The sequence below is a fragment of the Erythrolamprus reginae genome, chromosome 2 (genome assembly GCF_031021105.1).
Source record: "Erythrolamprus reginae isolate rEryReg1 chromosome 2, rEryReg1.hap1, whole genome shotgun sequence".
Lineage (NCBI taxonomy): Eukaryota > Metazoa > Chordata > Lepidosauria > Squamata > Dipsadidae > Erythrolamprus > Erythrolamprus reginae.
This window is the reverse complement of record NC_091951.1, coordinates 203285113-203300424: the sequence shown is the minus strand read 5'-3', so window position 1 is coordinate 203300424 and position 15312 is coordinate 203285113. Positions and strand designations below refer to the sequence as shown.

General features: G+C 43.8%; 1 protein-coding gene across 1 annotated transcript in view; it reads left to right on the top strand.

Annotated features, from left to right (window-relative positions):
• The window catches only part of SLC6A8 (solute carrier family 6 member 8), a 40640-nt gene that overhangs the window by 13103 nt on the left and 12225 nt on the right, over window positions 1–15312 (top strand). The window contains exons 5-10 of the mRNA XM_070741354.1: window positions 2316–2450; window positions 3125–3228; window positions 5995–6119; window positions 7330–7442; window positions 7591–7728; window positions 13357–13459. Coding sequence (XP_070597455.1) covers window positions 2316–2450; window positions 3125–3228; window positions 5995–6119; window positions 7330–7442; window positions 7591–7728; window positions 13357–13459 — 718 coding nt within the window. The remainder of the gene's footprint in view (window positions 1–2315; window positions 2451–3124; window positions 3229–5994; window positions 6120–7329; window positions 7443–7590; window positions 7729–13356; window positions 13460–15312) is intronic.

Genomic DNA, 15312 nt, shown 5'->3' with positions numbered 1-15312 from the left:
TCCTTGAAGCTTTGATCTTCTGCACATTCTCAATATCTGTAATTTTTCTCCCCATTGACAACAAAGGATGCCTTTTAATCTGGATCTCGCTCGGTGGTTCAGTGGACCTCTGTCTCTGGGCTCATAAATGTTTAGGATCTTCAGGTCAGCATCTCTGAGAATGTATCTGTAGTTTTAAATTTTCTGACGCTGCAGGAGATGAGTCAGCTGCCAATTCTATGATCTTTGTCTTCTGCTCCTCTCCCCCCAATAAGCAGAAAGATGACCCCAACCATCACACTCATACCAGTCATTCACTCCATGCACAATATTATATCTACCCCAATCATCCATTAATTAAGAGACCCCCCAATAATATTAAAAATGAATTAAATTAATAATAGTTAAAAAAACACTAATAAAATATATCATGATAAATAAGTATAAAATAGAGAGTAAAAAGAGTTCATAAATTAATAATTGATAATATAAAATTAGATCTTAGTTATTAATTAATGTTGATTAAAGAAAAGATGTTGATTAAAGAAAGAAGTAACATATTCAGACATACATGATACCTCTTATAACCTATTTGTACAGCAGGTCCCCAGGTTAAGAACGACCCATAATTAAGAATGGAGCCTACTATAGCAAAATGCAAGTTAATCACACAATGATTCAAGTTAAATACACAATGATTCATTACACAATACTATACTATAATACTATTCCAGCGTACATAGTTTGTAGTAGTTTGGTTGTCTTGTGGGGCTTCACAAATGAATTAGGATGCCACCTGCAATTTATTTATGACTTATCAATCCCATGGGACTCAGGGCAGTATACAACTATAAATAATACAATACAGCGTTAAAAGTCAAATATAAATAGTAAAAAGTAAAAAAAAACCCACCCCATTATACTCACAATTAATAAACCCTTGACAAACTGTCCAGTCAGACACACATACATACCAATCACGGCTTGACTGCTTCTGACTTAAATCATGGAGCATGACATCCAAAGGCAGTCCAGATCATTAGAGTATCTAAGTCAGAACTTCCCATAAGAGCCTTCCTCCTCCTTTGAATCTCCTGTCAAGATGTCTAGATTCCCTGTCAGTCATCTCCTTCTGCTAACAGAAGATCTGACAATGGTTTCTCCATCCATGCACTGTCTCCTACTCAGACTTTACAAGGGGCATCAGTAGCAGGGCTAACTGGTGCAGGATTGAGTGCTCGGTAAGAATATTGGTGCTTGAAGGAACCAAGCTGGTTCCAGGCTTTCTGCTAATTCTATGCAATTTCCCTGTCCATTAGTCACTTTTTTAAAAAGTAGAAAAGAGGAAGATATTCCAAACTTTTCTACATCTTAGAACATATTTTACGCAAACCTGTATTTCAAAGGAATTGGGAGGAGTATTATAAAGCACAGGGCACAGTTCCCAGAAGGCATCGGCTTGAAAGTTTGCTTAGCTAAAAGGAGAAGCGCACACCTTAGAATACACTGAATGCTCCCTTAGGGTGCACTCTAGTGTGGGGAAATCTATGGCAATTGTCCAAGGAGCAGGTCAGGTGTCTCTTCAAGGGGAATTCTGCAATAACCTTTAGAGCAGCCCCAAGGCTTCCCATACTAAAGTAGAAAGCCTCTCGCCTGACCCATTAACCCTCTCCTGTGCCTGCAAAGGTTTTTTAAGTGAAAGGAAGATCTTGCTTTGCAGAGAATGTGCTATTTGTCAGATGGATTATTCTTTTCCTGGCCTTGTATCTTTTACAGTGACAGCAGGCAGGGACATGATGCATCAGCAAGAGGGAATTTGTGTTTTTTTAATAGTGACATGACAAGCACGCACACAGCAAAGGTGCAGGCACATGGCCAATTTTCAATCAAAGAGAGGCTACTACTAAAAGTCCACAGGGGAAATTGATATGAGGCTTTCTCACTGCTTGTTTTTTAAGAAAGTTGAAAGTGTTTTGAGTTGCCGCCTGTGTGTGCTTAATTGCTGGGCTGGGCTGCAAAACAATTTTGGCTGCTACTGGTTTTAAATTAACGTTTTCAGTCGATAATTCAATTTGTAATTGCTGTTATTTAATTCAGTTTAACGTTTTATGCAAACTCTTTGGAGAGCAGTGTGGTTTGTAAGGGAAGTAAATATTAGAGTAAAGAAATAAATATTATTTTTAAAAGTTGATTATTTCTCTTTTTGAGGGAGTTAGTGAGTTGACAGATTACCTCCTACTTTGGTCTTCTAAACTGAATAGAAAACAACAAAATAAACCCATTTTCCATAAAAGCTTAATTCTTGCTCTCTTTGCTCCCCCCTCCCCACAACATAGATTGTCTACTTCACTGCTACATTCCCTTACGTGGTGCTCATTATACTGTTTATTCGAGGGGTGATGCTGCCTGGAGCTCAGGATGGGATAATTTACTATCTCAAACCCGACTGGTCCAAACTGGCTTCCCCTCAGGTAAGTGAGAGGCATACAGGAGGGAAAGGGTTAATATAGACCTGCCAACTGGTTAGCCAGATTTTGCACTGGGGTGTCGTTAGGAATGAACAACACACAAAGGAGAAGCACTACAGCCTTGAAGTAGATAACAAGCCAAAAAAAAAAAGTGAACAGGGACAATATAGTTTGCCCCTGTTCACATTTTTTTTTGCTTGTTATCTAATCTACTTGTTACATACAATTTATATTGTCCAGATTTTAGCTGCAAAATCTGCAGAATGCAGTTCTGCAAGGAGTTCGGCTTCGGTGAACTGTGTTTTTATTGGTTAAAGGGCTTGCTAGCAGCGACAGATAAAGCTCTTCACCAAATAGATATCAGCTACACACCCCTTGTTAATGGCAGCAGTAAGTGGCTGTCCAGGATGCAAAGAGCTGTTGAAAAGTTGACAGTTGTATGCTAAGGCAGTGTTTCCCAACCTTGGCAACTGAAAGATATCTGGACTTAAACTCCCAGAATTCCCCAGCCAGCGAATGCTGGCTGGGGGATTCTGGGAGTTGAGGTCCAGATACCTTTCAGTCGCCAAGGTTGGGAAACACTGTGCTAAGGGACAGAGGAAAAGCTCTCTAGTTCTAGTCCATTGTATTTCAATATCTCTCTCTCTTTCTTTTTTTTTTTCCTTCTTCCCTCTCAGGTGTGGATTGATGCTGGGACCCAAATCTTTTTCTCCTATGCCATAGGACTGGGGGCACTCACTGCCCTGGGCAGCTATAACCGGTTCAACAACAATTGTTATAAGTGAGACCCCATTTCCTACATCACCATAGGGGGGCAAGCAGGCAGAGCATAGGAAGAAGAGGCTCTGCCGGGTGTAGAATTGCCACCACCTCCTCTTCTCTCTCTTTTTTTATACCTGCGCAGCAGGAAGGCACTCAACAGGCAAAGCTCTGTGACGGGAGGTTTGCCTGATGAACTGTGAAAGTGTTCACACGGTGGCAGCTGCGTGGCTCTGGCAAACGGTAGAAAGGATGCCAGCAGATTGCTGCGTGTATCTCCAATGGTTTTGGGGGGTAGGAGAGAGAGAAGTTTCCTTTCTTGTTTCGTTCTGCTGGGTTGCCAGGACTAAGCTGTCTGCCTGGTTGATTCATCCAGTCTGCAGATTAATTATAATCAGGAAAAGCAATGGTTTTTTGGTTTGTTTGTTTTCTTCATTTTTACTCTGCCTTATTTGTTTGTTTGTTTGTTTGTTTATTGGACTTATATGCTGCCCCTCTCCGATGACTCGGGGCAGCTTAAAACATTTTCATAAAAAATACAATAGATAAAACATTCTAGGCCAATTAATAGGATAACAACTTTTAAAAATTTCTTAAAACTAAATATTTAAAATCAAAAAGACACACCTACTCTCACACCAGATATTGGGTCTATCTTAAAAGATGAAGAATGTCTCCCCACCCCACACGCATACAGACGCCCTTTGACAGCAAACTCACTGAACGACAACATGCATTGCCAACAGTAGACTGTCAGTGATGGCGAACCTATGGCCCGCGTGCCACCTGTGGCGGGCAGAGCTATATCTGCTGGCACGCGAGCCCTTGCCCTAACTCAGCTGCAGTGCACATGTGCGTCCTGGCCAGCAGATTTTCGGCTTGCATTGAGGCTCCGGGAGTGCGTTTTTGGCCTCCGCAGGGTCTCCAGGGTGTAGGGGGGAGCCATTTTAGCCCTCCTTAGGCGCGAAGAAAACCTGCGCATGCACAGGGGGCATTGAATTATGGGTGTGGTCACCTGCATGCACGCAATAGCATGCACACATGTGTTTTTGGCACTCGAGGAAAAAAAGGTTTGCCATCACTGGATTATGCTGTCCTGCATCGATGGGGTTTATAGTCCATGATATCTGGGGAATCGACTCCAATTTGGGAAAAGCAGAGGTGAATAGTCTGGTGTGGCTTCTCCAGTCATTTTATCATTATGGGGATCTTAATTTCTAATAATTCGTCACTTTACTGGTTCCATGGTGATCCTCATTTCTGGGGGGCATCAAGGACATCCGAAGAGATTTTATTCCTAGGAGGTGAATTTTGCTTGTGAACTGTTGCCTGAAAAGCAGGCAGCATAGGAAAAGCACAAACGCACACACCAATATCTGTCTCGTTAGCTGGGGACCACAATCTCTTACTGTGCCATTGTTGCTCTTCTGGCCAGCTGCAAAGTCTAATCCTACGCAGTGCTACATACCTGTGACACTGAGATCATACGCAATGAGTTGGAACTTGTAACCATAGAAAGGAAAAACCGTTCTTTTAAAATTCCTTTGGGTAGAACATGTAATTATTGGAAGCTGAAGTCCCAGAACATCTGACATTTGCAGGACACTATTGTGTGTGTGTTTTTTTCCCTCTTATGGAAACTTTTCATGCACATTAATACAACGTGTGTCTTTTTAGCCTTGTTGGAAAAGAATAGTTGGTAATCTGGGATTCCAGGAAAATCTCTTCATAATCTACAGCAGAAAGCCATTCAGTAGGGAATCTGATTCTGCCAGGGACTGCTTAAGGACATTCACAGATTATATCACATTGCTGACTAAGCCAAACAGTGCAGCATAAGACATTCTTTCAGTAGCTACTCTTCAAAGGCTGCCAAACGCTTGTACATTTAAGCTATTGCCCTGTACACATTTGTCTGGGGATAAATCAGAATGAATGCACTAGGTTTTAAAACTTGCATTGTTAAGGGGAAAGTGTGATGGAAATTCGTCTATTTGAAGAAGAACAGTATCTCACTATAATATGCCTCGATTGAAGAATTGCTTCCCCTGTTTACTGTCTGTGCCAAGTTCCTCAAATATATAAGGAAATAGCAGGGAGAAATAGCAAGCATCTAATACATTGGGGGAAATTCCCACCGCCCCCATATCATTGAGAAAAAAGTGTCAAAGTGCTTTGCTTGGAAGTCGCTTTCCTTACTCCTCTTCATGGGCTAACTCACTCAGTTCCTTTCGCTTGTTCTGAATGCTCTGTGGCCCCCTTGCCCAACCTGTCCTGCTAGTATGTAACATCTCCTTGAATGTGTCTCTAAAATGCATGCATGCAGTGTGAAATGTCCTTGGGGTCCCTCGGCCTCCGTTTCTTTCCTCCTCGGCTGCCGCTTGTGCTGGGCTCCAAGGCACAGCCTGTCTTGTAAGCTCACTCATCCTCTTTCCACCTTACCATGGTGAAAGCAATGCGCTCGCTTCCTTCTGCAACTCAGCCCAAACTCTTTCCTGATGATGGGTGGGTGTGCATAACAAAGGGGCCACTGTACCTTGCTGCTGTTTCGTTTGAGCCCAGTCCCATGCAGGATAAGACATGTTTCTGTCTGATTTCAGGTGTCCAAGATTCTGTAACATTGAGCTATGCACTTGCCTCTGTTACCTGAAGGTCAAATGGAACATAGGGAGCATCCGCTAGGAAGCTGTGCTTGGTATGGTTTATGTTGCGGGATAACCACCACAAAGCCCCTTTTTGTCGGATCACTCTCTCACCGTTGTCATCCTTTGCCTTTTCTCCCCTGCAGAGATGCCATCATTTTGGCACTGATTAATAGTGGGACCAGCTTCTTCTCTGGTTTTGTAGTCTTCTCCATCCTAGGCTTCATGGCTGCAGAACAGGGAGTTGATATCTCGAAAGTGGCAGAATCTGGTGAGTGCTCGTGAATTCAAGGATGGTAAAGCTGGTTGGGTGAGGGGTTTGGCTGTTCTCCAATTCTGCGAGAAGTACAATTTTAGGAGGAAATAAATACACGGTACATTGGCGGTCAGGTGCAGAACATAATTTAGTTGCCTGGATTCTTAAAATTACGCCTATGCCTATAATTACACCTTCTCCTGCTATACCAGAATTGTTTGATATACAATACTCCATTTTTATCATTCCTTCCCATCCTGATCAAGGGGAAAGATCAGTATAATTGGAACTACCCCTGTCCATCCGGTATTTCCAGACTATTGCAAAGGGAGGACACATCACTATACACACACAATTTAGAATCAGATTTGTAACACTGAACAGGTATGCAAAGGGTTGCATGTGTGTACATTGTGAAGTTTTCCTATTAGCGTTGTCATTTTGCCAGAATTGAATATATATATATGTATATACTGTATATCTTGGCTTTCAATTTCAAAGCCAAATTGTATTCCAATTCATCCAAAATAGCTTTTCAGATTCTAAATGAAATCTTGAGACTATCCTGATGCAAAAGTAAAATAAAAATCTACTGCTTTTGAAAGTGTGAATCTGCAAATAAAAGAAAAGAAATGCTAAGCATTTTGGGACATTCTGTTTGAGACAGCACCATGCTTTTCGGGATAGGGGAAAAGCTGGCTAGAAATACTATATTTTTCAGAGCATAAGATGCACTGGAGTATAAGACCCACCTTAGTTTTAGGGGAGGAAAATGGGGGGGGGATCTACCTACCAGGTATTCATCTGGCTAGTGTCCTTAGTCTGCTCAGCTTCAGCACACCATTTTATCCCCTGGTTAGGGCTGGGGGGAAAAAACCTTTTTCAGAGGGAACAGCAATGAAAACAAGCCTGCAAAGACTTAGAGCTAGAAAAAATCTTTGGAGTTAGCAATGGAAAAATCCAATCGCTAGCACCTCATTAGGGCTGGTGGGGAAAGCTTTGAAAAAGCTACATTTGGAGTATAAGACACATCCAAATTTTCAGCCTCTTTTGATGGGGGGGGGGGAAGGTGCGTCCTGTGTTCTGAAAAATATGGTAAGTGACCATTTAACTGATTACTTTTTACTGAACTGGAAATGCAGGGGAAGCTGTTCCTTCTTTCCTGAAGCAAGAACGTCTCTGTGTTAAATTAGCCTTCTTTTGTTCCTCTTTTTCGCCCCTTCAGGACCTGGCCTGGCTTTTATTGCCTATCCAAGAGCTGTCACTCTGATGCCAGTTGCTCCTCTCTGGGCTGCCCTCTTTTTCTTCATGCTGCTGCTTCTGGGCCTAGACAGCCAGGTGAGACTTTAAGGGGGAGGGACAGAAAGCAGAAGGCGAATGAGTAGCCAACACCATACCAGGAAGGACAGGAGATTCCATTATCCTGCCTTCAACATCTTTGCAATGGAGTTCTCCATACTTTGCTTCTCTTCCCCTTTTGTACCAGTTTGTAGGTGTTGAAGGCTTTATCACTGGGATCCTGGACTTCTTCCCATCCGTTCATGCCTTCCGATTCTATAGAGAGATCACCGTGGCCATCTTCTGTGTCGTCTGCTTCTTCATTGAGCTGTCCATGGTGACTGAGGTATGGCCACCACTGAAGCATCCTTAGAGGGAGGGGAAGGTGGGTGAACAGCAGAGCTGTGTAGGTCTGTACAAGCCGATAAGAAAGAGGCTTGGGACATTCTGGAGGTGACCAACCAAGGCAGTAAGTCCAGATCTCCTTCTTGAGATAGGTTAACCCCCTGTTGACAAAATTCCTACATAAGTATTGCAATGAATGGGAAAGTTGTGCTTGTGGGTTTGGGAAGAGAGATTTGTCCGATAGAGCACAATGCTGTCTTTCACAGCACACCTAATGCACTGACCCAGCATTGTTCAGAAACAATGCTTTTCGGCAATGCTTCAAAAACATAGCAGATATCTCTATCCTCCATCCTTACTTCCAGAACTACAATAAAAAGCCAACTGAGAAATAATGTCGATCTTTTAATTGTGGGCAGAGAGAATCTGTTCTTAAACATAGGCTTAAAACTGCACAAATTGGCATGGTTCATATTCCACTACATACAGGCAACATATATTAAACTTTTGTTCCTTTAATTAGTCCATTGCAATCTAGACATACGTTGTTTTCACATGATAGTAAATCAGCTGCAAGTCACCTTGTAAAACTTCAGGTTCAGGTTTAGATTTATCGTGGTTTGTCAAACAAAGCTTTCCAGAGTATTCTTTGCCAGCTATTTCTTGTGAAATTTTAAAGTGTATAAAGGTATGGGTTTCCCAAACAGCAAGCATTCATTAAAGTGTAAGTTGCAAGGGTATGCACATTTATCTGCTAGCATGGGAACACCCAGACTTCTCTGAGTAAACACATAGGATTTGATTGTTAATTTTTGGAAAAAAAGAGAAAGGATTTCTATTAAATGAACTCTGTGATCCTAAAGTCCTTTCCTTTAATCCTGGTAGCAGGGGTAGTTGTCAATTATTCACTGTTGCTTACACTGGAAAAAATTGGCAAGTACACCCGATTATAGTTACATAATGTGAAACTATTTATATACGGTATGCACACAATGCACAAGCCAAATAATACAGATAGATGAAAACAAAGCATTTGTCTGAGGTGTATTGGCTAATGGAAACTTATTTGAAAAGATTGGTTAGTTATTTACAGGTAGTCCTCATTTAATGACTGTCTCATTTAGCAACCATCTGCAGTTATGACAGTAAAAAAAATAACAGGAAAAAATAACTTTACAATCAGTCCTCTTATATATGACTTTCACAGGTCTTAAGGCAAAAGAAAGCTGAAGGAAGATCACATACACAGATGCAGTTTCACTGAGTGACTGCTTTGCTTAACAGCAAATTACCAGTTTTGATTGATTGATTGATTGATTTGGCGGACAAGTATAGGATTGTAGTTTGTATATGGTATGTTATACCATATAAGTAGAAAGGTAATAATAAAAGAAGAAATTAGGACAGTAGGACAGGGACGGTAGGCACTTTGGTGTACTTATGCACGCCCCTTACACACCTGTTAGAAAAGGGGAGAGGTCAACTGTAGACAATCTGAAGTTAAAGATTTTGAGGTTTGGGGAAGAAACCACAGAGTCAGGTAGTGAGTTCCAGGCATTGATCACTCTGTTGCTGAAGTCGTATTTTCTGCAGTCGAGTTTGGAGCAGTTTACATTAAGTTTGAATCAATTACGTGCTCGTGTGTTGGAGTTTATTAGTTTATTTAGTTCCTAAATAAGTTGTGGTCACTCAGTAAGAATGACTTCTATTGCTTCAAGTTACAGTTAGGGTTGTTATATACTTTTCTCTGGCTTTAGATTAAACTTTTTTTTTTTGACACGTTGTCTTTTTGTATTCTGGGAGCTGCCACTTATAGTATAGATCAATGATGGTGAACCTTTTCGGTACTGAAAATGAACTTCTGGTTTCTGGCAGGTGCATGCACACTGGCCAGCTAGTCTTTCAATAACGGGTGCGCATGCATGCACGACAATCAGCTGGCTGGCATGCATACACACTTCCATTTTCCAGCAATGCCACACACATGAAGCCCAGCTGAATGTCGTGCGCACATGCACACGAAAAAGCCAGAAGAGGAACGGGCAATGCCGCGTATGCCAGGTGAAATGGCTCCATGTGCCACTTTGGGCATGCGTGCCATAGGATTGCCATCATGGCTATAGTCCCATATTTCTGGTTCCATTTGGCACGATACCTGTTGAAACATCCTAGATCAGGTGTGGGTTTTCACCTTTATTAGCGGGCAGCAATATTTGGAGGCCTTAGATCTCCATTACTCGTCTAAAATAATGCTACGATTTCTCTTGTGTAGATTCCCATCCAAGATTTTGGAGCTTTTTGCCACTCTTTTTACTAAGGACTTCCTCATAGTGTGTCCTCTTTATGTCCTGGTGACTGTGTTTACATTAGCCAGGTGTCCTCTGCTACAGCATCCGCAGAGCTATGACTGCTGCAGCTCCTGTCTCCTTTCAATGCCAAGCTCAGATGGATGTAGGAGCAGGTTCTATGCAGCATTGATTGGCCTGAGGCATATGTCATAATTGCCCTTCCCCTCGTTACCTTATAATTTGATGGGGGGGGGGAGGTGAATGGCTAGTGTGCAAAGAATATGCTATATGAGCTTTTAATGGCAGAGCTGGTATTCATGATTAAACCAACCAGCAAGAAGCAGCAATTTAAGACTCATAGGAAACTTACAGCTCGAGGCAAATACAGCAGGGGCCCTTGTGTGAAAGAAGCTGATTGTGGCAGGGCCTCTTCTGTTTAGATAAGTGTCTGTACTGGGTGATTTCCAACCAGAAATTCATTTATCAGAAGACTTTAACTGTAATCAGAGCACATGCCTAGGACCGAAGTGTGCCTTGAAAAGTTCATTCATCAGGGCGAATGCCACAACTGTTGTGTTTCTAGGGCAGGGAGACCTCTGCCCTTACTGGAAGCTCTTCCCTCTCAGCCAGAATTTGAGCAGTGACATCATCCCAAAGAAGGCGGGAGGGGGGAAGATGCGTTGGGATTCCCAGATGCAGCAGCCTGCTTTTGTAGCAGCTGACAGGTGTAAGGGAATCCCTGAAGCTTTGCCATGGCCTAGAAAGTGCCTGAACCAATCCCCGATTGGTTGAGCGAGCAGAGAGGGGGACACTGAGAGAGAGAGAGAGACTGTCTGAACTCCTGCTCTTCCCTGGCTGGAGAATACCTGCCTTCCCTTCGGGGAGCTGACCGAGAACACGCTGTGAAGTGTTATCTCCAGTTGTAATCTGGGCAGGAGCAGCTCAATCTGTTACTCATCTGCTGTGTGGAATCTCAAACACAAGAGGCTGTTTTTAATAAGAGCGGCCGTGTACCTATTGTGTCCCATTTGGATGAGACTGTTCAACATACTGGAACAGTCATGGCGAACCTTTTTTGGTTTGTGTGCCAAAAGGGTGTACATATGCACACTGGCGCGCATACATGTGCCCACACCTGCACATGTGTACAACCTCCCCCAGCCCCCCTGTGTGTTTATAGACCTGACTGAAGCCTGGGACAGTGAAAAAACCAGCCAAACAGACAAAGCAGAAGTTTGGAAAAATGGACTTCCGGTTTGACTGTTTGGCCATTTTTTTCACAGTCCAGGCTTTAGGGAAATGTCCCTGAAGCCTCTGGAAGGCGAAACAGCCTTCCCGAAGGCCAAAAACCAGCAGACCAGCACACTCACATGCATTGGAGCTGAGATAGGGCAATGTGTCACATGCCCTCTGATAGGCTATGCCTGCCACCTGTGGCACACCTGCCCTAGGTTCGCCATCACTGTACTAGAACTTGCAAGTGATCGTTCATCCTATGGCTAATTCCCAGTAGCTCAGGTTTAGATACTACTACCCATAGATGGAAATTTATTTATTTATCTATCTATCTATCTATTGGATTTGCATGCTGCCCCTCTCCGTAGACTCGGGGCAGCTAACAACAGTAATAAAAACAGCATATAACAATCCAATATTAAAACAGTTAAAACCCTTATTATAAAACCAAACATACATACTGTACAGACATACCATGCATAAAATTGTAAAGGCCTAGGGGGAAATAATATCTCAGTTCCCCCATGCCTGGCAGCAGAAATGCCCATCTCTCTTTTCCCCTTCGGCTTCAAGCAGAGTAGAGCAGTCATGTTGCAAAGAAGGGGAAGGGCCATTCCTTAAGACTTTCAGCTGCCCGTTGGCTAAGAAGGGTGTGAATATTTGTGATTTCTTGTTTTTGGTTTGTTTTTCTTTTCTTTTTTCCTATTCTTTTTTTAAGTTCCTTCTGTATTGGGACAAGTCTCTTTTCTGCTGCCTTGAATGTGTGTCTGGGGAGTAAGAAGGATTTGGATTAAAGGACTTGAAATACCCTTCATATGTAACTTAACTTTCTCCATAGAACCGCTCCACTTTGCCCAGCACAATGAGAAAGGATATTTGCCTTCCTGTTAGACCTTCTTTCTTTTTCTACTACCGTCCTTTTCAGGAACATTAGTCATTTTTGAATTACTCACCCACAATTATTTGTTAGGAATTCCCATGGGGTGGGTCGCTTTATAGGTAATGTACATGTTGATTTGGGTTTGATGAAAAGTTCTTACTCTTCCATTTTATGGTAATGTGGCCAAGACGTTTGAGGAATTCTTCTGTGCTTTGCTCAGCTTTCCCTCCTCTGCTGTCCCAAACTTCAGAACTTCTGGTCCCATCTTCCTACTGCCTCCTGGGAAGATAGCAGAATGAAAGTCAACTCTTCTTTATTCTTAGTGCCTTGGTGGATATAACCATGTTATAGAAAAAGCAGAAAAAGACCTTATTTGAGTCTGCCTTTTGAGGGTTTGGGGGGGGGGGGGGTTCTTATTAATTTATGTATTATTTTATTTATCATTTTAATTTTAATTTTTGTCGGATGGTGGACATGTGTTTAAACCAAGCATGTTAAAACTCAGTTATCAAAGTGGTTTCTGTTCTTCTGGATTTTGTTCTTACAACCATGGGATTCTCTAATGCAGTGTTTCCCAACCTTGGCAACTTGAAGATATCTGGACTTCAACTCCCAGAATTCCCCAGCCAGCATTTGCTGGGAGTTGAAGCCAGCATTCGCTGGCTGGGGAATTCTGGGAGTTGAAGTCCAGATATCTTCAAGTTGCCAAGGTTGGGAAACACTGCTCTAATGGTCTCCCATCTAGACCTTCACTAGGCCTTGCTCTGTATAGCTTCCCACCCAGAGAAAGTCAGACAGGCGCTGCGGCCTACTCAGGAAGTAAAGCTCCCAAATGTTTTAGCCACTGCCTTCCATAACCTGCTCAGCGAGATAAAATAGCATGGTGTTAGGAGTTGCCACATATTCGTGGTCTTTCATTCCAGAGGGTGGGAAGTAGCTTTGACAAATCTACCCTTTGTGGCAAGGAACCTCCCATCTTCCCTTCCTTCTTTTTATTTTTTTTCAAGCAGGTTTAAGGAAGGAATGTGGCTCCAACTGTCTTGGGGGGCGGGGAGGTGCTGTGCTTAGCAACTCTTTTGTGATAAGGCCAACCTGGGTTAGAAGGACTAATTTTGTGGAGGCGCCCTGAGTAGGGAAGAGGAAGGGAACCTGGAGCCAGGCAAGGGAGGCCATTTTGAAAGTGCCCTGTTGCATCCTGCTGTCTCACGGCCTGCCTCTCTCCTAGGGGGGCATGTATGTCTTCCAGCTCTTCGATTACTATTCAGCGAGTGGCACAACACTACTGTGGCAGGCCTTCTGGGAGTGCGTGGTTGTCGCCTGGATTTATGGTAAGAGAGAGTTGTGTTAAATCCTTACTGGGATGAAGGACTGCAATCAATGGTTAAGAACGATTCTTTATTGAACAAGAGGTAACGGGTTACACAACAGAAAACAAGACAAACATGGCCGTGCCTGGCAGCTATATACCGTATTTTTCGCTCCATAAGACGCAGTTTTTTTCCTCCCAAAGTAGGATGAAAAATCAGTCCCGTCTTATGGAGCGAAGATGCAGGCAGGGGGGGGGGAGGCGCTGGAGCAGAGGGGGGGCGGCGATATACAGTAGAACCTCGACATACGAATTTAATTGGTGCCGGAAGGAGGCTCGTGAGTCGAAAAGCTCGTATGTCGAAACATTGTTTCCCATAGGAAACAATGGAAAAGCGATTAATGCGTGCAAGCCGGATACTACAGTACTGGCAGCGAACTGGAGCAGCAGCTCCGCCTGCGTCCCGGGAAAGCGGCCGCCCGGGCCGAGTGGATGGAAGGAGCCTGGCGGCGGGCGGGGCTTGGCAGCGGGCGGGACGCGCGAGGGAGCGAGTGATCCGGCGTGTCGGGCTGCCCGGGAAGGCGAGCGGTGCGCGGTAGGCGCAGGGACGGGGACAGGGGGGGGGAATCGTCTGAACGCGGTTCTGAGTTGGGGGTTCGGGAAGGGGTGCTGGAAAGCCCCCCAGGCCGGCTGCGATCTTTTAAAACAGCCGCGCCGCTTCCCAGCTGATTCCTGAAGCCAAAAGCGAACTTCCGCGCTTCAGGAATCAGCTGAGAAGCGGCGCGGCTGTTTTAAAAGATCGCAGCCGGCCTGGGGGGCTTCCCAGCACCCCCCGAACCCGCTTCCCAGCTGACTCCTGAAGCCGAACGCGGAAGTTCGCCTTTGGCATTTGGCTTCAGGAGACAGCTGGGAAGCGGCGCGGCTGTTTTAAAAGATCGCAGCCGGCCTGGGGGGCTTCCCAGCACCCCCCCGAACCTCTAAAATCTAGGTGCATCTTATCAGCAGGTGCGTCTTATAGAGCGAAAAATACGGTATATGCCGGGCTGCCAGGCTGAGCCAACCAATCACCTGGCAGTATTTTCCCGCCCAAGGAATGTGGGGCGGGTACAAGGCCTAAGTGTCCTCTGGACACAACAAGTTGCATGATGATTCAAGAATCACCTGAAACAAAGCTGGCAAAACAAGAGGGTGTTTTGCCCCAAATGTTGACACTAGATACAGATCAACCCGCATGTCAGCCACTTGGCACAAATCAGTAAAGCAGGCACGAGGGGGGGGGGGGGGGGGGATCATTTCTAATTCTCAAAAGCACAAATGAAGTAAATGTGATGTCTAACCTGCTTCTGAGGGTGAATCATTTACTGTATAATATTTAGTAACTTGCCTATGCACCTATGCTTGCAGAAAGGCAACTGTGTAAAACAGACCATAATTAGCAGGAAAAGTGCTTGGGAGGCTCAAGGTTATGCCTTCCTAAAAAGCTTTTCAGTTCTAATCTAGACGCATGGGGGCTCGTAGCCAAGAAGCACAACATATCTAGTGCTTCTAGCAAGTGCCATTTAGAGAAGATGGCTCTCTTGTTAATGTGAGCCGCTCAGAAGTCGCTTAGTGATTAATCAGTAGCATAAAAGAGGGAAACATATGCTACAGAGACTTAAAATTTCAATTCAATTCAGTTTATTCGATTTATAGGCCAACATGGACTCTGAGTGGTGTACAACAATAAAAACTGTATACAATAAATAAAAACTCCAAATTTAAAAACAGCCATCCATCAATCATTCAATACTTTGGTCCGGAACTGTATGTTGTTGCTCAACGGCCCCAGGCTTGCATGATTTTAAGGCCATTTTTGAAGGCCAGGAGGGTGGGGGC